Source organism: Onychostruthus taczanowskii, unplaced genomic scaffold (assembly GCF_017590055.1).
Source record: "Onychostruthus taczanowskii isolate IOZ18803 unplaced genomic scaffold, ASM1759005v1 scaffold13, whole genome shotgun sequence".
NCBI classification, from domain to species: domain Eukaryota; kingdom Metazoa; phylum Chordata; class Aves; order Passeriformes; family Passeridae; genus Onychostruthus; species Onychostruthus taczanowskii.
Window position 1 is genome coordinate 326,578 of NW_024498462.1, and position 26,842 is coordinate 353,419.

The 26,842-nt window shown below is 52.7% G+C and overlaps 1 protein-coding gene across 8 annotated transcripts; it reads right to left on the reverse strand.

The window, feature by feature from the left end:
• On the reverse strand, positions 1-24,952 carry F8 (coagulation factor VIII). Of its 8 annotated transcripts, XM_041396372.1 has the most exons (29): positions 24,824-24,952; positions 24,513-24,710; positions 24,250-24,350; positions 23,949-24,125; positions 19,978-20,102; positions 19,553-19,675; positions 18,857-19,069; positions 18,252-18,323; positions 17,724-17,831; positions 15,745-15,966; positions 15,238-15,472; positions 14,663-14,837; positions 13,639-13,732; positions 12,777-12,988; positions 12,328-12,478; positions 11,973-12,182; positions 8,091-10,740; positions 7,621-7,786; positions 6,628-6,825; positions 5,822-6,050; positions 5,542-5,724; positions 5,284-5,400; positions 3,995-4,066; positions 3,605-3,690; positions 2,978-3,133; positions 2,046-2,190; positions 1,034-1,182; positions 599-775; positions 1-383 (listed from the first exon to the last, which is right to left on the reverse strand). In XM_041396372.1, the coding sequence occupies exons 4-29, from the start codon at positions 24,098-24,100 to the stop codon at positions 228-230; spliced, it is 6,576 nt and encodes a 2,191-aa protein (XP_041252306.1). In that variant the 5' UTR covers positions 24,101-24,125; positions 24,250-24,350; positions 24,513-24,710; positions 24,824-24,952; the 3' UTR covers positions 1-227. The 8 variants fall into 8 exon arrangements, 7 of the variants coding, with proteins under 7 accessions (XP_041252306.1, XP_041252304.1, XP_041252308.1 ...); XM_041396370.1 differs by lacking the exon at positions 24,824-24,952 and having other exon boundaries at positions 24,513-24,803; XM_041396374.1 differs by lacking the exons at positions 24,250-24,350; positions 24,824-24,952 and having other exon boundaries at positions 24,513-24,803.
• Between the last annotated feature and the right edge of the window lie 1,890 nt (positions 24,953-26,842).

A 26,842-nucleotide genomic window follows, 5' to 3' on the forward strand; every position in this document is an offset into this window, starting at 1 on the left:
TACTGGAAAATTACTGTTTAATTCTTCATCATTACATCTGAGTATATGGCATCTGGCAGACACAGGAAAAGGCAGATAATGACCCAGCCACTTCTGCAGCCCTTCTCTTCCCCAGCAGCAGGAGCAGCCAGGCCCCTGGAGGGATGGCTCCAGCCCTGGGGAGGGCTCAGTGCCTGGTGGGATGTGTGTCCTTGGGCTGGCAGTGCCTCTCCCTGGCCCTGCAGCCATCAGTACTCCTGCTGAGTGTCACAGCCAAGGAACTCTATTCGCAGGGCAATGTGGTTGTGCCACTGGCGGGGGTGTATCCTCACATAGCGGGCAAAGAGAGGGGACTCCAGGGTATTCGTCACTGTGCTCTGATGGTCTTGGTTTGCCTTGAAAATCTGGAGAGGAGAGAGAAAGAAGGGATGCACTTGGCTGGCATAGTAGGACAGGATCAACCCAGACAAACACCACTTGGAATGCTTTAAGCAAGGAAGAAGCGCAGCCTGGCTCACTGCTCTTGGAGAGAAATCCTTTGAGCATGTTTGCTGCCAAGGGCTGTGTTTGCTGCCCTGGGGGTGGCCATGGACTCTGGCCAAGGAGCAGCTGTGCCTACCTTCTCCTTGCCATTTTGCAGGACTGGGCTCCAGTGCACACCATCCTGGCTGATGGAGACAGCAAACTCCTTCACAAACATCTGGGTGAAGAGAGCTTTGGCACCTTGGGTAATGATTGCAGTCACTTTCTTGGTTACTTCGAAGTCCACCTGCAGCCACTCTCTGGGGCTGTTGCTCTGGGGAAGGACAGACTGCTTCAACCCTCCAGCAGCAATGAGAAAGACACACTCATTGCAGCTGAAGCCAAGCTGGCCCTGCACTTCCCTCTGCTTCACCTGCCGTACCAGGCATCTGCTTGGAGCTGCTGGGTGCTAAATCAGTGTGGCAGTGAGTGGGCAGCTTGCATGGCACATGTGGCTGCACACACTTCCCACAGAGCCCTGACTAGGGGACCCAGCTGGGATCCCAGCTGCCTGTCTCCTCACACAGACTACCTTTGGCCTCCAGGCGTTGGTCCTGCCCTGAAGGTTCAGGCGGGCCAGGGCTGGTGTCCATCTGGAGAAGACGTTGGCGCTGTGGGAGGATGCAGAGATGTGCTCATCAGGGATCCCTCTGTTCTCCATTCCTAAGGGCATGGAGCAGCCTGGAAGAGAGGAGCAGTGCTTGTCAGGGGCTAGAACAGACCCACTATGGTGATGCCTTCTGCCTGCTCACTGCTCCAGCTGCCCTGCATGCCTTTGCCCTGGTTACAAGTTCTGTGCCTTGCTGCAGTGCCATGGTCCCCGCAGTGCTTGGGGCCCCTGTGTGCAGCATGGCTCTGGCCAAACTACTCCCACCTTCTTTTCTCCCTGGAGATTTTATCTAAGAGGAATGTGAAGAATTTCTGGTGTAAGGAAACAAGGAGCACCTGTTTCCAGGGGGAGGACGAGAATACCTGGGAAGGAGACACCCTGCATATGTATGATCAGGTGTGCTTGTGCACAGCTGCTCCAGAGCCAGCTGGCAGGTTTGGGGTATGAGCTGACAGCACAGCCACTGCTGCTTTTTGCTGCTGCAGAACAGGTGTGCAAAGCCAAAGACACGATCCCAGGGCACCATTTCCCCAGGGTGCACTGTTGATCAGAGCCATCTCACCTTCAACCGGCAAAACCAGACTAAAAGCCAACAACATCTGTCTCTGCTTGCTTCCTGCTCCCTCAGACTGAGGCAGCAGATCCCCATCTATCAGCTTAGCTGCTGCTGGAAGTTTCCTGTTAGCTTCAGTAAAAAAGCTGGTGAAAGCTGGCCTCAGGCTCTCGCTCTGATATTTTTATCTCTATGACCACAATGAGACTTTCCAGCTTTGTTCCCTCAACACCTCAGTGCCATCTCCAGCTCCCTCCTCCCTCCTCAATAACTGCGTGGGAGTGCTGGCACACGTGGAGCTGGGGCTCAGCACCGCAGCAGAGCAAAGCAGAGCAGAGCAGAGCCCAGCTCTGGTGGCTGGGATGCGAGGGTGGCACGCACTGTTGAGGTCGCAGCCCAGGAGCTCCATGCGCAGCGTGGCTCGGATGTTGTAGTGGGTGGGATGGATGCGGATGTACCGGGCTACCACTGGGGGCTTGAACCGGTTTTCTTTCACTCCAGTTGCATCCACATTTCCAAAGAACAGCTGCAGGGAAAAGGAGGAAAAGGATTGTTGCACCAGTGGAAAGAGAGATAGGCAGGACAAGGATTAGTGGGGGAAGAACGTTCATGCCTGGCACTTCTGTGTCTTATCACCATCCTTACAAAAATGACAACAGCAAAATGATTTGAGATGAGGTTCAGGCCAAAGAAGTGTGAGTGGGCCAATGAGAAAAAAAAGGAGAAGAAGAAGCTTTGGGTCTGTGCAAATTATCTTGGTTTTATATTTTTCACCAAACAAGGGTGAGAAAAATAAGGAAAAAAGTCAGTCCTCAAACGTTTGAACCTGGGAAAAGTTGTAGCCACAGATGGTGCACACAATGGAGGCTTTTCTGGCTACTCTTCTCCCAGTGGATTGATCAGCTTATGCATATTTAGGTTGTGGGGTTTTTCTAGTGACTATAGATTCTCCAAATTATCTGCATCTACACAATGTTTTTAGAAAGGCAAATTTGCCTTTGAGGTCAAAAAAGATACTCAGGCAGAATCTTATGCCTAGCTCTAAGTAAAACACAACATAACATTGAGAAGTGGATCTCACAGCCACCTGGGATGGTGGAAAGAGGTAGCTCAGACATTTTAAAATCAGACAGATGAGATAGCAAGTCCCTTGCAGATCTGTGATTCAGTCACCTGGCACTGAATGGTCTCTGTTCCTGCCCTAATCTCAGGGGCTCAGGAGGTTTCTGCCTTGTGGACAGAGCTCCCCAGCCCTCATCACCCTAGCACACCCCATCTGGGGAAAGCACTCTGCTCAAGACCCTTGACCTTACCATCTGTGTGCTCGTGGCATTCCCCTTGTAGGTCTTCCACCTTCGCCCATCAAGGCTGTAGAACACAACAAACTGGGAGATGTAGAAGCTGGAGAACTTTTGTCGAGCCCCTTGGGTTTTTATGCCGTGAATAATGGTGGGATGCAAAAGATCCACCTGAGAATGAAAGTCAGGGATTCACTTCTGATGGAAAACCCAAACCATGCTCAGGCAATGCCCCAAAACCCCAAAACTTGCTTCCTCCTGACATAACTGAGCACTGGTTATGAAAGTAATTAAAACAGTTGTTCATAAGGGCACAAGTCAGCCAACAGCTGGGAGTGAGCAGGGGAGAGCTCTTTGGAGAGGTGAGCTGCTCTGCCTTGGTCTTTGGGGGATTTTTGCACAATCCAGTCCTGTAGCTGGACCATTAAGTGATTCTTCTGCTGCACTGAGGATGGACATGGAGGTCAGGCCAGCAGCAACCTGAGCAGAGCAGCTGCCATTAGGATCGTAGTGCTCCTCTCTCAGAGGGAAGAGGAAACAGCAGGATATAGCTGGGCAGGCACTGCCCATCCATGAGCCCTTCTGCATGAGCATGGCCTTGCAATGCCCCCAGTGGTGCCTCAGACACGAGGCCCCTCTTACCTGGATCCAGGCATTGCTGCGGTCGGTGCTCCAAGCGTTGATGGAGCCGGTGTTGTCCAGCCTGGCCAGGTAAGGAGCCCACTGCCCTGCAAGGGGAGAGCACAGACACAAGGGTGCTGCTGGCCCTTGCTGCTGCCTGAGGTGGTGGGAGGTCCATGCACAGCACTGGGCCTGAGGATCACCCTGGGGTTTAGTAGGCACACGCAGGGTGGCAGAGCACTGCACAATGGGCCAGCCATGTGGGAAGGCTCCAGGTCCTGACTGGGATGCTGGCATGGATGGGGGAAGCACTCCACTACCAGGGACCAGTGCAGCAGAACTTGGGTAGGCAAACATGTGAGTTCTGCTGGCTGAAGCTGCCCTGACCCCACCTGCCCTCCAGCTACTCACCATACTGCCCCGAAGCTGTGATCTGAGAGTCTGCAATGCCACCTGAGGCCATACCTAGGGCGTTCTGGCAGTCTGCAGGGAACAGAAACCAGGGACAGTTGGTTAGACAACGAAAGTCTAGGCTAGCAGCCTTCAGGCTCAGGGAGGTTTGCAGGCCTCCAGGAGCTCCCAGGCTTATTTCTCTCATACCAAAAGATAGGTTTCAGAGGCTTCCATATCCATCGCTGGATTTTAGGATAGCTGGAAGTTCTTGCTCACACCCCCCATGTCAAGAGCAGAGAGTTTCCAGCATCAGACACAGCAGCCTTTTGCCAAATTCCTTTCCCTGAGTCCATAACCTCTCATTCCCATGTCCTAATGTCCCAGCAGTGCTGACAAGTGTCTCTTCCTTATATCCACATCTTCCTCCTGGGCCTTTTTGTTGCTAGGCAGCATCTTTTGAAAACAAATATCAGATTGCTAAAGGAAAGTCTACCTGACACCCCTGTCTCTCCCTGTGTCTCTTCTGGTCTCTGAGCACTGGGATATTTGTCTCTTATAGTAACCATTATTATTAGCAACTTGTCACACCTTGGCATCTCCACTGCATGTCAAATGCTCCTGGGGAAAATGCAAATTTGAAATCTTAAGTGGATTTTTAACTTATGGCAATGTTTTCTGGCTGACATTGAATATTCTTTTATAAACAGGAGAGACACTGTCACAGTGTGATAAAATACTACTCTCCCACACCACTTCCCCATTCCTTACTTATGGTGAGTTAGAAACCTGTTCTGGGGTAGAATCAGAGGTTTACTGTGGATTTTGCAGTTGCTCTTGGAACTATTTCTATCAGACCAACCCGCAGTCAGGCAGCATCACTCATTGCCTCCTGTCATTGCTCTGTGCCTCAGTTTACCTCCTGATATATGGCTAGGCAGCACTGCACCTTATTGACAGCACGGGCAGGAACCAGCCCATGCATGCACTTCCTTGGGTAAGTGCATTTTATGGAAGGTCCAGGGACTCTCAAATTTGGAGAATGAGAGCTCTTGGAGTAAATATTTGCAGGCCAGTGAAGATGGCCTCCCAGCCTTCACCCCAGCTGTGTCCCTGACTCTGTTCTCTGCTGGGCTGTGCAGGCTGGCAAGGGCTGATGTAGTGACCTTTTTTCAGAGTGAAAACACAGAAGGTCCCACTTGGGTCACCCCAAGAGAAATGCTGAGAGATCTGGGGGAGGAAGCTCAAATATACACTGGTCATGGCTGTGTGTGGGCTCACATGGGTCAGGGCACAAGAAAATCACTCACTCAGGTCATACACAAGGAAGAGGGCGCTCATTCCAGCTTCTTGGTGCTCTCCCACTTTGCACTCCACCCTCCAGATGCCAGCATGTGAGGGCCACATCTCCACTGTCCCAAAGACACCTGGCCAGGAATGGAGAGCAGAGCAGAGCGGAGTTACTGCCTGCAGTGGGACACCACTGTGCCAAGTGCTGTGCAAGCACAGGGACAGAACAGCCCAGATCCACTCCCCCTCCTTGCTATTCCCCCACTATACCACCTCACCAGGGTAAAGGTTGTAGACTCCCATGCGATACTCCTGGCTGGTCCTGACGTTGAACAGCTGCCCGTGGAAGTGAACAGAGTGGATGTCCTCAGTGCTGCCCATGTTCAGGAGGTGCCATCGGACCCGTTGCTGCTGGGCCATCACCAGCCCAGGCAGGGTGTCACTCACATAGCCATTGATGGCTGGGAAAGGCAGCAGTCAGGAGGGGCTCAAGGCTCTGGGGTATTTCCATCCTGATATAGGCTGTGGGATGGAAAGGGCAAGGGCAAGGATCCTCACCATGGAAGGAGTGGTTTCTCTTGAAGTCAGGGCTGTCCTGCTGGAGCCGGCAGGGAGGGCGGCAGTTTCTGTCCACGTTCTCCGGGAAGTACCAGCTTTTGGTCTCGTCAAAGATGGTGAAGAGCAGGGAGAACTCCTGCACAGCCAGCTGCCTCCTGGAAGCGTAGCTCAGCACCCCATGGTTGCAGATGATCAGTGGCCCGATGAGGCCTGAGTGCAGGTCCTTCTCCTGCCAGGGAGCCAGGGAATGAGGGTGTGCCCCCGAGCACACCCTCCCCGAGGGGAGGCACTGACACCAGCAAGAGGCACGGCAGAGAGGAAAGCAGTGAACCAGTCTGCATCCCTGGCCTGGCTCCCACTCTGGGGCACGTGCACACAGGGATTCATATGTTGCGTTCGCTGAGCTAAGAAAGGCTGAGCAGCAAGTGTGTGCATGTGCTTTCAAGAGACGTGGTGTCTGTCTGTCCAACTGTCCAACAGTCCCTACTGCTTTGGACCCTGGGGCCAAATTCAGGGAGATGTGGCATAGGGGTAAGGAACTGCAGAATGCTGGTTTCTTGCAAGTCTCATAAGCTGGAATAATTGGGGAGAGGGGTGAAAACCAAATGGAGAAGAGAAGAGGAACAGAAGGAGGAAGAGGAAGAGCACCAACATGTATTCATCATTGTATTAGACACCTGAGAATCTACATGGCCCCAAGCTGCTTTCAGCACAGCCCCATAGGAAATTCCTTGACCTCACAGCCAGGACCCAGGCATGCTGCCCTTCTTCCCTTCCTGGAATGCCCCATGGAGACTCCCACCTACCAGATCCACGTTGGAGAAGTAAGCCCAGGCCTTGCAGTCAAACTCCTGCGTGGTTGGTGCCATCTGGGGCAGGACTTTCCAGGAGTATTTCTGGTGGCCACCAGGCTGCACCACCCCACCCTGCTGCGTTGTGCCCTCATAGGCTGTCAGTGTGGAGTGGAAGGAGAAGGGGCGTGAGGCCAGGTTCTTGAAGGTCACCTGCACCAGAGGGAAGGCAGAGCAGTGCAATGTGTGAGGGAGCAATGCTGACAGTGCTCTGGACCCTGGTGGTGGGTCCAGCCAGCTGGTGGGAAGGAGTCCCTGGTTCCCAGCTCTCCAGCTTGTCTCTGTGCAGTGGCCAACCCCTGCTGAAACACAAGCTGTAGCTGTGCAGTGCAATCTCTGGTGGAAAGCACATCCTGGGTTCATGTCAGCAGGATAAGGCCTTTTGCCTGCTCAATGGAAGCAAGATCAGCTACACTACTGCTTCTGGAGCCCAAAGGTGCTGAATCTATCCTGGTGAAGATTTCTGTGAAAACTGGGCAACTTCTGCAGGGACACAAGTCCTGAGCCTTTCAACTTCTTCTCAGGTAAATGTTGAAAGACTTTTGGTAGTATGGGAAGCCCAAGCCTGCCCTCATACCTAAAAGAGCTGCACTGAGCCCTGCTTAGCTCACTACCCTTTTTGCAATCCCATCACCCAAAATGTTCCCCATGGAGCCCAGGAGCTGATCAGGCCATGCTGTTGCAGAGGTTTGGTCTGTCTCAGGTCCAGGGCTTTGCATCTGAACACTCTGAGGTTCCTGCTGGCCCACTCCTCCAGCCACTGAGGTCCCTCTGCCTCCCAGTCTGGTGCCATTCACATGCCAACAGGGCAGTTCCTGTCCCCAAGCCCTGAAGGCTAAGCCACGGGCACTGCAGAGCCTGCAGGCCGCCTCAGCACTCCCTCTGGCTGAACGCCAACAACAACAGGGGGATTTATGCTTTTATAGTAAATGGGAACTTTCTATTCACCATGATGACATCTTGAACTTCTGCCCTGATGTAGGGCCCGAGGATGCCCAGGTGTTCATCCAGCTCTCTCCGCTGCACCGGCTGCGTGAAAGAATCATCCAGGTACTCTCGGAAAACCACCTTGCGGTACTGCCAGGAATGCTTCCCCCTGCTCCTCCGGGGGTCCCTGCAGGGGGGTGCCAGTTAGGTGAGTCAGGCTGTCCCACAGTGAGGACAGCCATGGCAGGGTTGTTACAGGTCAGGGGGATACAGAGCCAGAGCATCCCTGACCCCCTTGCAAGGAAGCTCAGTTTCTGGAGGTTTAAACCCCCCTGGATGGAGGGGAGATGCTGGGAGCATCCTTGCCCTGGGCTGCTTGGCTGGGTTGTACTGATACAGAACTGTGATCCTGCCTGCCAGGACATGCCATCCCATGCATCATGCTGTGCCATGCAGTGCAGGAGGAATGCATGCAGGAAAATCACACTTACGTTGCTTTTAGGAAGTGCTGGGGTCTTTGGTCCCCATACTCCCACATCACCTCCACTGCTGCAATGAAGTACTGCCGTATCTCCCCCTGGAAGGAGCGTGGGTCATGCTCCTCTTCCCCATACATGTCAAAGTCCTCCATGGTCTGCTCTGTGTCACTGTACTCATCATAGTCAGTCCTGGCAGTCTTTGAGGGGCTGGAACGTGTCCCATTGTTCAGGGGCAGTTCCTCCCTTTGTCCTGGGATGTGGCTCCTTTCCCCAACTGTGCTGTTGCTTTCCCCATCCTCCTTGGGCTCTCCTAGGCCCTGGCCCTCCGTCTTCCCTGTTTCTCTAAGGACATCTTCCCTGCCGAGCACCTGACATCCATGAGGAGTGTCCTGCACATACTCTGCTGGCTTTTTGGTGCTGTTGTTGTTGTGAGGGGGACTATTTGGAGACAGTGAACAGTTCTCTCTGATGGCTGATTTCAGAGATGCTCCTTCTGGGCTTTGTCCAGACATTCTCCCAGGCACATGGTCCTCTGTGGCATTGGCCTTGAGTTGCTGAGGCTCAGGACTGGACTGACCCAGCTGCTCCACAGAGTTTGTCTCCTCCTCCATATGGCTTCTCCCCTGAGCTTGCTCGCTCCCAGGAGCCCCCCACACCGCAGCTCTGCCTGGCTGCAGCTCTGCCAGAGCTGGGCTGTGCACGTCCCCCGTGTTCACCACAGCCCCTGGGGAGACTGGGTCCCAGTTTGAGGCCAGGTCTGCAGCCTCAGCAGTGACCTGCCTTTCTGAGATGCTCTCTGCCACTGCTGGTCCTGTTCCCAGTGCTCCCCGTGAGGGGAGGGAGTCTCTGCTGCCCTGCACGCCCCTGTCTGTGCTCAGCCTGCCCCCAGGATACATCCCATCAGCCTGTACAGCATCTCTGCCTGGGTGTAGCCTCCTCTCAACCATGTTGGATCTTTCTTCCAGGCTTTGTGGGGCTGCCATCATGTCAGGCAAGGTGTCGCTTGATACCAAGGACCTCTTCTTGAAGCGACTGATGCAAAATGGGGAATGAGGTCCACACGCCTTTGGGGCTTCCTTTTTCACTGCTGTCTCAGGGGGCTGGCTGGCCACACCCTGCTCTGCTGTCTTACCACCAGAGAGGGGCTTTCTGCTGCTGGTGTTGGGAAGACCCAAACCTCTGCTCTCCAGTGACCTGGCTTGTCTAGGTCTCCAGTCAGGGCTTCTGGCTGTGACTCTGTGTCTCAGAAACTGCTCAGAGCTCTTTAATAAGCCATTTGGGAATGGCCTGGTGTCATTGGTCACAACATTTGATTCAGAAAAGGCAATATTGTCCAGCTCTGCTAATTCCTTAGCATCCTGAAACACTTCTTTCAAAATTACTTCATCCTTCTCTTCTGTCATTACATAGCTGGATGGCTCAAGGTCATTGGTGTCTACAAAGGTGGTATCTAGAAGGCCTTTGGCAAGTCCACTGGCTTTTTCTGTGCCACTTTTCGCAGGCAAGGAGTTGCTCTCATCTGTGAAGGTTTCTCCTGGTACAGGTTTGTCTGACAATGAAACATTTTGCTCTTCGAAAGTTTCGTAAAAGCCTTGTGAAACCACTTTGTGAGGCCTTTTTTCCAACCTAGCATCTAGGTCATTTGATGAATAATTGCTTTCTATGGTGTGACTGTGAACCACAGCATGAGAAGTCCTATTATCTTCTGTCTCATCTGGAGATGCAGAAGGATTGTTCAATGTGGAGGAAGAGTTGTGATCAATACTTAAAGTCAAGGCTGTACTGATTGTCTCCTCTGAGTCATACAGGTTAAAGGATATTTTATCAGCCCCTTTTAGCTGCTTGGTCTCATTACCCTGTGAAGACACATCTTGAAGTGCCAGGTTGTGCTCCAGATCATTCTGGCGAGTTGAGCTCCTGTTCTCCTGAAGAGGGGCTTTGCCAGCAGCATAAGCAATGGAGTCCCACAAGATCGTTGCATGAGTAGCTGTCTTTTGAGGCTCTGCTTCCAGGTTCTCTATCCTACCACCAGACTGGACTGTCATTCCTTTTACTGGCTCCTGCAGCTCTGGGATTTTAATCACTTTTGCTCTTGCCAGAGCATCTCCTGGAACTGCTGTGCCTTGGTGCAGCCATTGCTGATCTTCATCTGAGCTCACAGTACCATGGACCCTTCCACTGACACTCACCAAGGGTTCTCCAGGTGGGACTGCTCCAAACCCTTCATCCTGGCTGATGATTTTTGACAATTCTTCATCTTCCAGGAAGGACTCATAGGACACTGGGTCATAGTTCGTCTCTGGCAGAGACATGGAAATATCATGTGGATTTGGCATTGTTCCTAAAAATGTTGATGTGCCATTGGAAGAGGGATCAGAAGTGCTGCCATTGCTCAGGAGGGCCCCATGTTCTGTCAGGCACAATCTTGTCTTCTCCATCTCATTTCTGGAAGAGGTGATGTTGTTCAGTTGCTCATTCACACATGACTTCTTTCTTTTAGAGAAGCCCCTGGGTTGGAATACAAAGGCAGCCTCCTCCTCATCAGGATACACATAATCTTCCCCATCAGTGTCTTGCTCATACTGGCACTGCGAGACCGTGAACTTGGCATGCATCCCTCGGTCTCTGAAATCAGGATTCAGGCACCCCAGCGTCCAGACACCTGTCTCAAGAGAGGCCAAAAGGACACCATCAGCCCACTTCAGTGGGAAATTGGAAGAGATGCCATTCCCATGCTGCTCCTTTGCTAGCGCAACCTATATTTTCAGGCAGCCTCTGGCTCATGGTAGTGATTCCATGCTTTCATAGTCCCTAGAGTGTCCTACAGCCAGACCCACAGTGTTGCTGGCAACATCAGAGCCTTACAAGCACCATCAGCAGGGCTGGTGTTTCCTGGCAGAGCTTAGGGAGCTACACACACCTGTGAGGGCCCAAGCACAGCTTGGTGAGAGCAGTTACTGCAGTGGGAACCCAGAGAGCCTCCAGCAGCAGCAGTCACCATCACCCACCCCCAAAGACATCCTGGTGCTGTCAAACACACCTCTCTCCCAAAGACAGTCACCACAGCTCTCCCACTGAAGGAGAAAGAAATGAAAGGCTGCCTCTCACATCCCCAGCCAGGGAATTTGCTCCCAGCAGAGGGTGAGATGTGTGATTTCTGGGCTCTGCTGCTGGAGAGAGCTGCCACCTGCTGCCGGCTGAGCTGCTGCTCTGCTTCTGAGGAAGCACAGGAATCTGACTCAAACGGATGTGAGGCTTGGCTGGGTTGTAGAAAGCTTCCTGGGGTGTCTACAAACCCTGACAGCTTGGCTCAGGGTGCAGTGTTCATGACCTTCATATCAGTGTTGCAACCACATGGTAAATCCTGTGTCTTCTCTGTGAGAAGGAAATGGTTTGACAGCTCTAAGGGAAAAGTGCTGAGTTGGGGGAAATATAACTGAACTCTGAAGCAAATATTTTCTCTGACTTCTCCATGGCTGTGGTTTCTGTCCTTGCAAAAGTGTGGAGATAAATGGCATGACCAGCAGCTGAACCCACAGCAGGGAGAGCACTGCCACTCCCCTTGCCCTCCAAGCTTGGAGCCAAGATTGCGAATGTCCACCAGGCTGATGTTACTGCAGGGTCACAGATACTGCCAGCTTACTGCTTTGGCAGCATGTGTGACCCTAATACACTCTACTGATTAAGTAAAATACCATAAACCAATTTATTTTATTTAAGCTTTGAAAGATTTAATCACTTTCGATCACTTTGCTGTTCTAGCAGGCTGTGGATCCCTTTGCTCTCAGAGCTGTCAAAAGGAATTGGGCACCAATCAGAGAACTGGCTGGAAGTGTTACTGATCTCTGCTGGGATGCCAAGCCCATGATTGACAGAATAGCCCATGTTACTAACCTGGCTTTTCCAAGCTCATGATGACTGTTTCTCCAGAAAACGGGAAAAGAGTAAGCACGTCCTCAAAGACCATGTTGTGCTTGAAGGTGTTTCCAGAGAAGAAGATGGAGAGGAAATCTGTTTGGGCCCCAACACTCAGGACATACCAGTACACAACGTCGTTCAGGCAGAGTTTTGTTTGCAGGTTGTCAAATACAAAGCCATTAATAGCTGGAAGAGGGCAGGGGTGAAACATTTCAAGACCAAATTCCCCCCGTGGCTGCTGAGCTGCCGTGCATCCCCTGCTTACTCCCTGGGGCAGGCATGAGCCTGTGTCTGTGGGGGCTTTGCAGGGACCCCCTGGCTGAGTACTCACTGTGCATCACATTGGAGGCATAAAACTGGGGGTCCTGGGTATCCACATGGGCTGCATCAGAGCAGAACCTCTTGATGTTCTCCTCCAGGTACCAGCTGTGGTTCTCATCAAAGACTGAAAACAGCACCAACTTCATGTTGTCTGACATTATCTGGAAAAGAAAGGGAAGAAATTATTCCTGGTCTGATCAGAGCACCCCTGGTGCCCAGTGTAGCTGTCAGGTCTCAGTCTGGGTGTATGGAGAAGTTTATTGCTATTTCACAGGAGTTAGGGTGCAGATTTGGGGAAAAGAGAGCATGCAAGGGAGAATGGGGAAGGCAGAGGTATTAGGACTGCTGGCAGGGTTGAAAAAAACAGGACAGACAAATGTGGGTTTACTTAAATATTCACCCACCACAGTTATTCCAGCCTTTCAGCCTAAAAGTTGAGGCAACAAAGGAAAGACCCACCTGATTCCCCCTCTGATCCATGGACTTCTTGGAGCAGATGAGGAGGGGCCCAATGAGGCCTGAGGCTGTGTCTCGGACGGGGTCGATGGAGCTGTAGTAGAAACGGGTGAGGCAGCGAGGATCTGCCTCCGTTGGGCCATCCTCAGTGGTGAGACTCCAGCTGTAGGTGAACGACTTCCCAGGGGCAATAGCAATATCCTTCACATCTTTCTCTGGCAACACACAACCCAGGAGCAGACCAGTTATATCTGGGCTGCTCCTGAAATGGGTGATCCCCGTTTTTAAAAGAGCTCAGAAAGGTTTCCTGATCACACAAGCTGCAGATGGAACCACCCACGCCCATCCCAGGATCCTGGTGGGATGTGGGATGGCCCTGCACAAGTCATGGTCCTGGAAGCATAATAACAAGGGGTGAAAGCAGTTCTGGGAATGAAACTTGGAGGGAAAAAACAACCCCAGAGCAAAAACTACAAAGCTGCAAGAGGGAGAGTCTAAATCATGGTGAACCCCCACACAAATGCAGGTCAGAGGGAGCCCAGGGAATGAGGGCTGTAAATAAACTGCAAACACAGGCAGGATCACCAGGATGGTTCCTGCCTCCTCAGAAGGTAGAGGCCTCCAGGATGGATCAATTAACATGGTCCTAGCTCCCTGGTTGAAAATGCACTTCTCCCACTCATCATCAAAGCCCTCCTTAAAGACAGGGTTACATGGCACCAATGGGAACATGAACCTAGGATCATCATAATCCCTGGGACTGTAGAACTCAGGTGCTTGGATGAACGGACAACAAGCTTCAGGAAACTCTCCTGGCCCAGAAAAATGGCCAGGAGATATCCCAAGTTCCCATGGCCTGCCTTACCTTGTGAGGGTCTCATGGCATAGTAGGGCCTGACGCTGGTGAGGCCATGAGGGTAGATGTTGTAGGGTCGGCTGGCTAGATTCCTGAACACGATCTGAAACGAGGACAGGCGGCAGGAATGTTTGGTGTTTTCTGATCACTGTAAGCCCTTGAAGCTGCTCTCAGTGTCCTTGCAGAGAGGGAATCACTGGACAGCACTGCCCAGGGGTTAGCAACCTGCCAGTGATCAACAGGAGGGACCCAGACATGTCTGGGATCACAAAGTCAGAGTACAAGAAACCACAGTTTCTCTGTGATCAGCCTATACTGTCCATTGTTTTCAGAGGTGTCTGTTTTAAGGAGGGCATGAAAATATCAGATTTATTAAAGAGAAAGTTGCTGTCTTTAGTCTTACTTTACACATGAGTCAGAAGAGGGCCATCAATCCAGGCCCCAGAGGACCAGGACATTAAGTATGCACAGCAATCAAGAGCTTTAAAGTGCTCCCCACTTCACTGCGTGAAGCCCTTCCTTTATTTCTCTAAATAGCTCGGTCACATGCCCACAACAGCACAGGGAACCCCAGGGAGGGAGCAGAAATGTGAAGCTGCTGGAAACCATCCCATTCCTCCCAGCTGCAAACAAGTCAAGTGGTCAGGAGAGGCACTTCGGGAGACAAAAGTGACAGTCTCCAGCGGTGTGAGGTAACAGCAAGCAGATGGAGAAGAGCAGAAGATGAGAGGACAGTCCTGCCTCAGAGGAAGGTGCTGGATGTGATGTGTCATGTATGAACTCACACAGTTCCTAAGACACCTTCAGCGAAGTCAGATTAGAGGGACTGGGCATATCCTGTGCATCTTACTGAGAGTATTTGCCTTAAACTGCCAGTACCATATGCCTTTCCAGTGAACTTTGAACATTGCCAAACATGAGAGAGCACCTGAATGACTTAAATCAGACCTCAGCCACAAGCCAAGAGCTATTAGTAGGAACAGCATCACGCTCTGAAATTTCCCCTTACAGTGGAAAGCTGCATTTCTCTTACCTTAAACTGGTCTCCCACCTCCCCCTTGATGACAGGCCCCAGAATTCCCTTGTCCTGCTGGCTGGACACCTTGCGCTTCTTGAAGGTTGCATCCTCATACTCCACAAACACCACTTTCTTGTACTTTGAACCGACCCGCTGTGGGCCAGCCTCCAGGTACAGGCTCGCCATGCTTCTGCAGGCAAAGGCAGAGAAAGAGCAAATGGCCACATGCAGGACACAGTCAGAAACAGAGCAAGACCTTCCATCACCCAAGGACCTGGCAGATGGCAGAGAAGTCACCAGGAGTTGTCTGCTCAGAAGGGACTGATTCCAGAGGCATTGGTGACAGAGGGACAAGTGCCCTGGACACAAATGTCTCAGCAGGGATTTGGTAAAATGGAGCAAAGCCAGGTCCTGCCTCCCCATGGCCTCTCCAAAACCATTCTTGTCCTGCATCCATACTGTTAGTGTTAATAAAGAAGAACAAAACTGTTCAGGCTGGGCAGAATGAAAAGCAATTTCTGGGGAGAAGGGGAAGAGCTGGCAGGGCTGCCTTGAGGAGCAGCCTCATGAGCACACATGCCCACTCTCACCTGTCCAGAGACACTGGCTTCACAGGGGCATAGTCCCAGTCCATCTCCTCAGCTGCAATGTAGTAAGTCCAGGTCATGGGCCTGTCTTTGGCAAAAGAGCGCACTTGGATCACGTGATAAGTCTCCTCATCTTCCTCAGGGTAATCCAGGTCCTCTGGCTCGTTTAACTGCTTCCCCATCTTCAGCAGGCGTTCCTCAGGACACTCCTCCACCTTCACAAAGGCCTCCATGCCAACTGGGTTAGACAAGCCAGGCAGATAGGTCACACTGATGTGCCAGTGCAGGCAGGCACTCACTCAAGCCCTGCCTGGGAGAAATCTTTTCCACTACTGTTCCCATCAAGTGGGCCAACCTGGACCAACCCATGCCATCTGGTATGGCCAGACTGCAGGTGGATGTAACACTAGGGAGCAGGAGGGGCCTTGGAGCTGCAGCACTGCACAGAACCCTGAGCCCAGGCCATCCCCTGACCTGCTCTTCCCCCGAGCTCGTGGAAAATAAGGTTACCTTGCTGATGGGACAGTATCTGGCAGAACATCCGAAACCAGCCAGCTGTTCCTGGCATGATCTGGGCTGTGAGATATGTGGCAGGGGAGATTTCTAGGCTGCTGAGACGGTGGCTTCTCACCAGGAATGTGTGGCCTTCAAAGAAGATGGAGTGGACTTCTGGCCCAGAGCCCAGCCCGATCACATGCCAGTGGACCTGCTTCTTGAGGCACAGTGTGAGACCTGCCAGGGACAAGGAAGGCAGCCAGGAGTCAGCACTGTGCCCAGCCCTTGTCCCCACTCTTGGTGCCATAGACTCAGAGTCTGACCCATGCTGGTAGAGTTCCCTGCTCCTGTGCTGGCTTCAGGCTGGAGAAATCACACATGAATGTGGACTGAGCAAAACAGAGGCACGGGTCACACCATCCCCCTGAGACAAGACTAAATTTACAGGCTGGGGGACTTTGGGAGGGTTGCTGGTAGGAGCTTACAGTGGGATGCAGTGGCAAAAGAGAGAGATGTCCTCCTTGACTATAAATAGGGAAATTGGGCACTGGAGAGGAGAGTCATTTGTCTGATCACAACACTGGCAAGCCTGATACTAAAACACTCATTTGGAGCAGGGCTCCAGCACATCTCAGCAGTAGCTGAAATATCACAAAGGGCAGAGAGGGGTCACCAGGATTATTTGAGTGCTGGAGAAAATTCCTTCCACAGAGACACTCAAAGAGCTCAGTGTGCTTAGGAAATGGGAAAGAACTTGACTGCATTGTAAAAATACTTTCCTGGGGAGAAACTGATGCGTGCTGAAGGCTCTGTAATCTAGCAGGAAAGTGAATAACAAGTTCATGGAAGCTCAAGCCAAACAAAGTCAGACACAGCGTCAAGCGCTCACTTTTGGCAGAGTGCAGAGGTGACTGGAACAGATCCCAGGGGCCTGGAGGAAACTGGGTGGAGGCTCCATCCTGAGGCCCTCAGCTCTCCATTTCCAGCTTTCCATCAGACACCTCTCAGGCCAGGTGCTGCATCCAGGGAGGGAGATGCTGAGTGGAGGTGCATAACTTCTCCAGGAAAACCCACTGTGCAGAGATGGTGGTTGAGCATGAGGCTTCCTCAGCTCTTAACCTCTAGGAACCCATCAGGACAGGGAATTTAGGGGACTTTTGCTTTTTTTTTTTACTGGAGAATGGCCAGGCCCAAGTGGGATGTTTTAGGAGGTGGTTCATCAAAGCTGCTGGTGGTAATGACTCCCCTGACAGTGTTTCCCAGTTTGCCTTGGAGATTCCTCACTCTTGGGCAGCTCTGGATCTTTTCCCCAGAGAACACCAGAAAATAGTAACTTTTGTGTCCACTGAGATCAAACCCAGCCTTTTCTTTTGCTCTTCTGAAGAAGAGGAGTCTGAGAGAAGGCCTTATCACTCTAGCTGCACCAGGGAAGGTTATGCCAGATCCTGGGAAAAATTTCTTAACGGAAAGGGTTGTCAAACACTGGAACAGGCTGCCCAGGTATTTAAAAGACTTGTATATGGGACACTCAGTGACATGGTTTAGTGATAGACTTGGCAGTACTAAGTTTACAGTTGGACTTGATGATCTTAAGGGTCTTTTCCAACCTAAATTATTCCACGGTCCTATTCCCAAAATCCTATGATGGTGAGAGCTAAATGCTACCTCCAGCCTTGTTCACAGGGCTATGAAAGATAAAACTCTGCTACCAGCATTATTCCTGGAGAGCTCCAAGGATGTCAGCTGCACTTGGCAACACAGACAGCTGCAAACAGCTCCTGCCCTGCTGTAAATGGGAAAGGCAGATCAAGGAGCTGAAAGATAAGACCCCCTCTGAGGTGAACACAGCCTAACAGATCCATCACCTGGAAACTCCTCTTGATCTCTTTTCTTACATCATTTCCCAAGCTACCTCATGTTTACAGACCTGGCTCCACCCCTGCTCCTAGCAGCTCCCATGCCCCCACCCGTGTCCCTGTCCCACCAGGACTCACCAGGCAGTGAGCCATTGATGTAGCCATTGATGGTGTGCAGCTCTGTCCTGTTGGGAGCCTGGGGCTGAGCAGCTGCTGGGGAACCCTGCTCAGAGTACCAGCTTTTCCCTGGGGAGAGAGGAGGATGCAGTGAGCTTTCACTTGAGAGTGTTTCAAAGCAAAATAAACCTTCTCAGGGAGGTCAGATATGTGGTGCCTGTGGAAATCCAAAGCACACTTGGCCATGGCTCTGCATGGGCGTGGGGATGACCACTACACGTGACAGGGAATGAGTCCCCTCTTAATCTGTGTGATGGGAACAGGGCCAGGGCATGGCATGGCAGAGCTGGGGAGGGGGCTGCAAGCTCCCTGCACCTGGGGAAGAGAAGGAGGGGCAGTACTGCACCAGGAACACACTGGCTGGGGACTGCACAGGCTTAAACCCTTGGGAGAGGGTGTGGATGCTGAGAAGCTGTGCTCACACATAGCAAAGCAAATGCCCCAGACCTGGCTGAATGCAGGGTCTGACACCACTCAGTCAGCAATTACCTTCATCAAACACTGCGAAGAGCAGCACAAACTCTTTCTGCAGGCTCTCATTCCCATCACTCGCCAGGGTCCCTGCAAGATGCAATGAGATGGATTTCTTTAAAGTTCAGCAACCACCACCCAGAGAATTCCCTTTGTGCTCTTCAAGAACTGGTAAACCAAGGTCAGGCTGTGGTTTGCTTTTGTCATGTCTCAAATTGCAACAGCCCTGCTTCCAGTCTTGCAGTCCCCAAAAGTCCATGGTTGAGAGGCAGCTGCCCCCAGAAGGCACGAAAAGGTCAATTTGTAGTGCCTCCTCTTAGACCTGTGCTCAGTGGAGAAACTGCTCCTGGTGAGTCACTGGAGCCTGCAGACAGTGCCCAGTCATTTCCAGGTCTGGACAAATACCTCCAGGATATGTCTCAGCCAGGGATGACAAATCTTACTCCAGTCACATCTTCTTGTACCTTGTGCTGTCAGGATTTCAAGACTGAATCCCAGGAGCACTTTGGTTGAGCACAGCTCACTGACTCCACTGCCATGCTCACCCTCAGGAAGGCATCTGTGATTATTCTGCTTTTAGTAATGGCTGCATGTGGTCTGTCCCCAGCCTGTGCTGTCCTTACCAGGTCGGCACACGAGCAGGGCTCCAATCAAACCAGAGTTGATGTCCTTCACGCTGTTGGTGTTGGAGGAGTAGGAGTGGGTCAGGCACGCTGAGTCATCGTCCGTCGGGCCCTGGTTTTCCTGGATTTCCCAGACATATGTGTATGTCTTCCCAGGATCCACCCTGTCCCCCTCCTTCTCTGGCTGGCTGGTTTCATCCTCATACCCTGCTCCTAAAACCAAAGAAATGGCCAGATGTCACTGAAGGTTCCTCCCCAGCACACCATGGCTACAGAAATGCCCCTTCCTCCAACCCAGAACACAGCCCCTCTCCATCCCAGGGGAGTGAGTCCCACGGGCAGTGACAGGTCTCAGGGCAGTAGCAGAGCTGTGCCAGACTCCCATGTTGGGCTGTGCACCTGCCCTGAGGCTGGACAGCACAGTCTTCCTTGCCCTAAGCATCCAGCTTTAGGTTTAAGCTGTGTATTATCTCTGTACCTGATCCAGGTTTGTCTGCACTGTTTGCTCAGCTCATTTCTGGGCTGGGCATGGTCCCGTTGCTCCCCCAAGCTAGGCCATCTCTGTGACCATCTGTCCTTGCAGAGTGACATGAATGTGAGGGACGTGAAGGTGAGGAGGGATGCACACCTGGCAGGCAGGAGGCAGAGCAGGAGCTGCCACACAAGGACTTGCAGCACCTGATGTTGCCAGCTCACCTTCCGACGCCTTCCAGTAGGACACGCCGACAGCGTGGAGGCTGTAGGGGCGGGAGGCCAGGTTTTTAAACATGATGACCACTGTGTCATGGACTTCTGCTCGGATGGTGGGGCCTAGAAGGCCTGAAGGGGATAAGACAATAAGGTCAGGCAGCTGGAATCAGGCAGCTCACACCCTGCCAGGAGCCCCAAAGGGTCCTGACTTCCCACAAGCCCAGTTAGTGTTTGTCCCACTAACAAACACACGTCAGCATCAGCTGCATCAGCTCCAGCAAGGCCCTCTGCACCCCCAGGAGCTCTGCCATAGCCAGATCCACCCAGCTGCCCTCCTGCTCCAGGCTGAAGAGCAGCCAGCAGCCAGCCCAGGATGAGTTTGGTGGCTGTCAAGGATTGCTGGAGTTCCCCACACTACAGGTGCTTCTTACCCATCCAGGCTGGCTTCAGCTTGGGCTGTGTGAAGGAGCCATCGGGGTACTCCACAAAAACAGCTTTCCTGTACCGGGGAGGGACACCGGCCGGGGGGGGACGTGGGCCTGCATGCCCCAAAATGCTGCAGGAGGAAGGAAAGCCAAGGCTGATTGCACAGACCCATCCATGCATGGGCAACAGCCATCCTCTTCCTTTCCTTCCCACCAGCTTGCTAGCTGGAGCACCAGGGATTGCTCACCCTGCTGTGTCCTTTGGATTTCCTGACAGCTCCCAGGTAGGATTGGGAATGTTTTGCTCAGCGTGCAGATGACAGCAGGGCAGTGATTAGTGTTGTGGTGTTAGTCATGGTGGAACAAGACACAAGGCCATACCCAGATGCAGCTGGGGCAGGGCACAGCAGCAGGCATTGCTGCCAGTCTCCTGCCTCATGCCTTGTCCAGCTGCAGGTTTCCTTGGCAGCAGGCACAGAGCACTGGCAGTGCCATGGTGACCTCTGCCCTGCAGCCACCCCCACCCCAACCCCAGCACCTTCAGGTGTGGCAAGCAGATCACATCACGTGTAACTCACATCCTCCCCAGCTTCCCCCCAGGAAAGAAACTGTCAGGCTGCTGGCAGGTAGTGGCAGTTTGCTTTGTGTCTGAGCAATGTCCCCACATTTGTTTCTTTTCTGCCCAAAATGGGATTTACACTTCACAGCAAGAAGATAAAGGAGCCTTGAATTTATTTCACACCTCACTTATCTCTGCTGGCCACTTTCTATCTGTTAAAAGCTTAACAAATTCATTTTCCAGAAGGAATCCAGCCTGTTTATCAGGAAAACAAAGGGATTAATTTCTTCAAGGATTTTAGAGGCTGACTTATCAGCCCCAGGACTAAGACCATTTCCAGTAACCAGACAGACCTTTCCAGCCTTGTTTTGTTTGGAGCAAAAGCCAGGTGGTATTTTTTTCCCACTTAAGAAACAGGGAAGGTTTGCTGTCCGGCTCTGACTAAGCCTTCGTTGGAGCAGAGTTTCCCTTTGCAACTCTTCCTCAAGTGGAAGAGGAAGGAGACAGAGTGACTCAAATTTAGGAAAGGCAATGCACACTCACCCCCACAACACTGGCTGGAAGCCACCTGCAGCTGGAGGGTGCTGTGGGGAGAGCAGGGTCCCCTCTCCTCAGGGACAGAGCAGGATGGGTGCCCACGAAAAACCCACAGGCACCCAGCTCCTGTAACCCCACAGGCACCCAGCTCCTGTAACCCCACAGGCAGGTACCCAGCTCCTGTAACCCCACAGGCACCCAGCTCCTGTAACCCCACAGGCAGGTACCCAGCTCCTGTAACCCCACAGGCACCCAGCTCCTGTAACCCCCCCCCCTCCTCACGCAGACAGGCACCCAGCTCCCGTCACCAAACCCACAGGTACCCAGCTCCTGTAACCCCACAGGCACCCAGCTCCTGTAACCCCACAGGTACCCAGCTCTTGTAACCCCACATCCAGGCTGGCAGGGAGCCTCCAGGAAGCAGGCACGGCCCCAGGGAGCAGTGCCACTGCATTCAGCTGACTTTGCCCATGAACCATTATCATTCCTGGCTTTATGGCAGTGGCTCCTGCCCCAGCTTTGCTCCCCAGTGTGTCCCCACACTGAGCTGCAGGGTTGCTGACACTCAGCTGTCCACTCTCAGGAAGCTGTGCCTTAATCACTAGCTCACAGAAAGCCCAAATTTGAGAATGCATCTCTGAGATATGATGGTCTGGTCCTGCTAATTCTGCAGTAAACAAGGCAGAAATCCTCTGGAGCCAGGGGGATTTTGCTGGCATGCAGGGGCATGGCTGGGAGGGCTCTTAGTGACAGCAGGGCTTAGTGCTGGGTCCCAGTCCTGGCAGAGCAGAGCCCACAGGAGACAAGCAGGCGGAGTTCAGCCCGGGGATGTCTGATCAAAGTTCTTCTGGCCAGTCCTCTGCAACTGGGGTCCCTGTGAACTTCCTTCCCCAGTGGCAGCTGGAACTGAGGCAGGCAGATAAGTTTCTGGCACCTTGGATCAGCATTGTTAGCCACACTATCTGTTCATCTCTTGGAGCTGGGAGACATCCTGAACTGCCAAAACACTCAGACACGGGCTGCTGCTACGTGTCCACCAGCTCCATGTCTGAGCTGAGATCCCTGGAGCCACTGCAGGATGTGCTGGTCCTGGCTCTGGCCCTGTGGCAGGGCTGTGTTTGGGAGGAAGAGAAACTGAAATCATGGGGAAGGTGTGAGCAGCTCTGGCCTGCTCTGTTGTAGCTGATTATTTGACAGAGCTTTCTACAAACATGCCAGAGAAACCCCTGGATACATACAAGGGGTTTGGAGGTCCTGGCTGGAGATGCCCCTTTGGGAGCTGCCATGAGGTGCTGGTGCACTGACATGTGGAGCAGAAGGCAGCACACACACAGCTCTGGGACAGCCCAGCTCTACCTGCCACACTTTCCTGGCTCACCCCTGCATGTCCCTTATATCCAGCCTGGCTATTTTCCTGTGCCCTCCTCTGTAGCAGGGAACTGGGCTGAGGTTGCAGGGCCAGGGAAAAGGCACCACCATGCAGCTGGGAACAGCCACGACAAGCAAGCCCTGCTTCCCATCAGCTTCCCCAGGAGCTGCACTGCCCAGGAGTTCTCTGCCTCTCCAGGCTGGAGCACATCAGCAAGTCCCTCTGAGACAGCCAATGTTGTCTTCCCCCTTTTTAGAGGACAAGTGGCCTCACACTGCCTGCCAATGCCCCACTCATCCCCAGGCAGGGTCAGGCCCCTGAGTCACTCCAGGGTCAGGAATAGTGCCTGAGTGCATCATAAAGCCAGTGCTGGAATGGGAAGCCACAGGGCTATATTAACAGCGTGAGGGAAGTCATCATCTCTAGCACAGCCTAATGGATCTGAGGGCAGCATCAGTGAAAGCAGGGCAGGGGGGATTAGAAAAATGGGGATGCTGGGTGCAATTTTCCTACTGAAGTAATCAAAAGGGGGAAAAAACCAACATAACTGGGATACAGTGATTACAGCAGCTAGTCAGGCTGAGCTGGGTCATCCCCGGAGCCTGGCTTCCAGTGCCTGACCACAGCTCCTCGCTGCTCAGGCCACTGTGGGTCTGAGTTGGGGTCATGGGCTGATACTGCCTCAGCAGAGTCTGGGGAAGGGGATATGGAACCAGGGCAGAGGGAATGGGCACTCCTTGATCCACAGGGTGTAGCCATCCAGCTCCATTCTCCATGCCAACCTCAGAACATTCACAACCATGCATGTCCAAGCCAGCTGTGTCTTCAGACAACACCATTGCCTGAGCAATGCAACTCCCATTTTTCCTTCCTACTTCAAAGTACACAGGCAAAACCACCATGCCTTCCTCCTTGCCACTGTGCATGAATACCATGCTGTGCCAAAACGCGACAAATCATTTTCATTTCCTTGAGGAAAAATTTCAGCCCCAGCAATGTAATGTACACAAAGATATAAATAATTAAGCTGGATTTTACAAGGGGCAGACACAGTGGAAAGCCTTTGCTGCTCAGAGTTATGTCAGGGGGGCACAGCCAACTTTCCTCTGCAGTGCCCAGGGAGTCACAGGTGCCCATCTCCCCTCACACTTCCCCAAAACCCCCAGGATACAGAGCAGAAAAGAAAGCACAGGCTGGAAAATCAGCTCATGGCTCCTAGCACAGACTTTAAAGGGTCCTAGGCAAATGGCATTAAGGTAAAACAGTGCAGAACAGTGACACAGAGCAGGTTGGTATCTTTCTCTCTCAATTCCACCTGTCCCTCATCAAGGGTTGCACTTAGTGGCTCCCCAGCACACCACCCCTTCCCAGCTGTACCAGCAGCTCAGTGCACCCACCTTGCCAGGCTACCCCCGTGTACCTGCCTGCCTGGAGCCAAGCTCACAGTGCCACATGCCAGGGTGGGAGAACACCCAGGGCAGGGCTCTAGAATTGCAAAAGGAAGAGCTTTACCCTGCAGGCGGTTGCAGCACGGACAGCAGGTCGCTGTGTGTGTAGTCCCAGGTGGTTTCCACTGCAGCAATGTAGTATCTTCTCACTTTGCTGATGCCCTCCTCAACCAGGCAGAGGAGCAGGAGGCTGCACAGGGCTCCCACCAGCACCATGCCTCCTGGCTGGGAACTGTTCTGACTTCAGGAGGAAAAGTGAAAAGGAAGGAATGAGAAAGAAGAGAGGAGAGAAAAGCCTTTATCTTCTCATCCAGCTGTTGTAATCCACCGGAGATGATGATTAAAGCCAGCACCCACAGACTCACTCGGAGCACTGAAGAGTTTCTCAAAGATGTCAGGAGGAGAATGGCTTGAGCAGGTTTGTGCAAAGAGCAGCGTGTGACTGGTGGACTCTCCTGCTCTTCCTCTGGCAGTGGCAGGAGGAGAGGAAAAAACAAAAGGAAAGGGAGGGCAAGCACAGCGGTAAGTTCCGCTGGCTCAGTGTCCTGGCTCCTGTCTGGGAGCAAGACGAGGAAAGGGAGGGCTGCAGAGGCAGCAGAATTTAGGTGTGGTCTTTGCCTGGTCTCACCTTCACTGTCACCTCTGAAGAGAAGCAGAGCAGGTTGCCAGGGATGCAGATGTACACATGTGACTTATCCCTGTCTCTGGGATGCCCAAACAGTGATGGTTTGGCCACACAACCTTGCCTCAAGCCACACGGGAGGGAGTGGGTTGGGATGATCCCTGGAGTTCCCTTCCCACCAGCTGCTCCTCTTCTCCCAGGGTCCTGCAGTAAAGCTCAGAGAAGATGCACTGAAATGTTTTTACAAATTTCTTTCATTTTACTCACAAACTTTCAATCTCTCTTTTTAAAAGCCCATGAAATCCCCCTCCCCTCACCAATGCACACACGTGTGCTCAGGCACACGCACTCCCGCGTGGTTGTCCCTTGGCTCACGGAGGCAGGAAGATGAGGAGGAACGCCCTGCATGGTCCCAGCATCCCCTGGATGAGTGAGGTGGGGAAATGTCCCATAAATCATGTCACAGGGCAGCAGGAGTGCAACAGGGACAGTGACCCCTTTGGTGACAGTCCCAGTGTGTGCAGAAGCATCCATGTGACAGGTCTTGGTGTCTAGGAAACAGAGGGACACAGTGGAGACAGTGAAGGGATGGGCTTTTGGGGGTCTCTGACACGAATCCTCAGCACAGGGCAGGAACTGATTCCCCCACACTACTCACCTTGCTCCTGGGGAAGCAAACAGTGAATAAGAAACATTTTGCTTCTTGTACATGCACAGCTGGCTCCATGACTAGCCTAGGGCTCCTTTTCTTTGTGAACAACAACTCACCTCACTTTTTCCAGAAGGTATTTTGGGGTGCAGCAAGCGGCATGTCACATTTGGGAATGCCCCAGGGTGCTCTGCATCCTGCCCTACTGCAGTGAAGCAGAAGAGTATTCAATACTGGAGGGAAGAGAGGTATGGGAGATCTGGGCTGTGCCTCAGGCATCAGTGTCCCCTGCTATGGACGTGACTTTATTTTAGTCATCCCATGTGGGAACCTGCTGGTGCTGTGGGCCTCATCTGGAAAGACTTCCAGAAACAAGCAGGTGGGGAGAACATTGCCAGGCAGACAGCATGCCCATAAAGAGGGCAGCTGAGGGGTGGCAGCATGGCATGGGCATGTGGGAGGGTTGGGGTAGGCTGCCAGGAGGGGTGCTCCAACTCTGCAGAGCTCTGCATGGGGCAACACAGAAACTTCTGACTCTAACCCTGGCAGGGATGCTCTGGGCACCGTGGGATGACAACATCTAGAGGTCACAGAGGACAGTCAGGAAAGCATCCCTTGGGGGCTGCAGTGGCAGGAGCCTGGACACAGGCAGAAATTAATGGTTGTGACACTGACAAGTGCTGAATTAACCATTAACCAGCTATTGGGAGGCAGTAGAGAGTAGGTTCCCAGCCCAGGGAAATAAGGTAAACCTGAGAGAAAAGGTCTAACCCAAGAGGCCAGAAAGAAAATATTATCAAGATATTCAAGGCTGTGGGAAAGGGAATCCAGGTGTGAAAACTGGAAGTAACTTGGGGAGGGGGCCCAGATCCTGGCCATAGCTGGACAGAGCAACACTTTGTGCAGGCACACGAGAGCCAGCGTGGAGCAAATCAGGCCAAGGCCAGCTGCGCATCCAGAGGGAGCCCAGCTCCTCCTTGGCCCAGCACGCCAAGCTGGACCCCTCATGCTCCAGCAAGAGCTCATGGTCCCAGCCAGTGGGTGCCATTAACAGCTGTGCAGCTTCCAAAGGCTCTGCAAACACACGTGGGAGCCTCTGCAAACTGCCAGCGTCACCCACGGCTGGGCCAGGCAGCAGCTGTGCCTTTGAGAAAGCTGCAGAGAGGCAATGGCATTCCAGTCCTGCCTGGAGCTCATCTGCCCATCCCCAAGGGCACTGTCCTCCCGTGCAAATGTGATGGAAAAGCCACGACAGGCTCCTGCCATGGAGACTTCCAGAGAACATTTTTTGCCAGAGCCAAGGACCCACATGCACGCAGAAAGCGTTGGTTGTTTCCCTGAAATGTGCAGTTCTCAGAACAATAACAGACTGGAGCAGATAAAAATTACTCAGAATCATTTGAACCATGTCTAATCTCTTCTGGAACTTTTTTTGTCTGTGTGTGAGAGAGAACAAGTGATTCGTGACAGTTTCTCAGGAACACTGAGTATCTCAGAAGCAGCAGCCAGGCACAGGGCACTCATCCTTCCTGGCACCAGGAAACAGCTGTGCCACATGGCACAGATCTGTCTGGAGGACCAGGCAGGGCCCCTCATATCAGCACTTCCAAATTACTGCACCCCAGCAGTGAGGGAGTAAAAAGGGGGTGCAGCCCAGTGCAGTTCTTGGATGGCCAATCTCACAGGC

Excerpts from the sequence above, each read along its gene's own strand:
- F8 (XM_041396372.1), bottom strand. The coding sequence starts at position 24,100 with ATGGTGCTGGTGGGAGCCCTGTGCAGCCTCCTGCTCCTCTGCCTGGTT. Across the intron at positions 12,183-12,327 it reads TGCCTCCAATGTGATGCACA|CTATTAATGGCTTTGTATTT; the intron begins GTGAGTACTCAG and ends GCCCTCTTCCAG. Across the intron at positions 3,691-3,994 it reads CACAGCTTCGGGGCAGTATG|GGCAGTGGGCTCCTTACCTG; the intron begins GTGAGTAGCTGG and ends CTCCCCTTGCAG.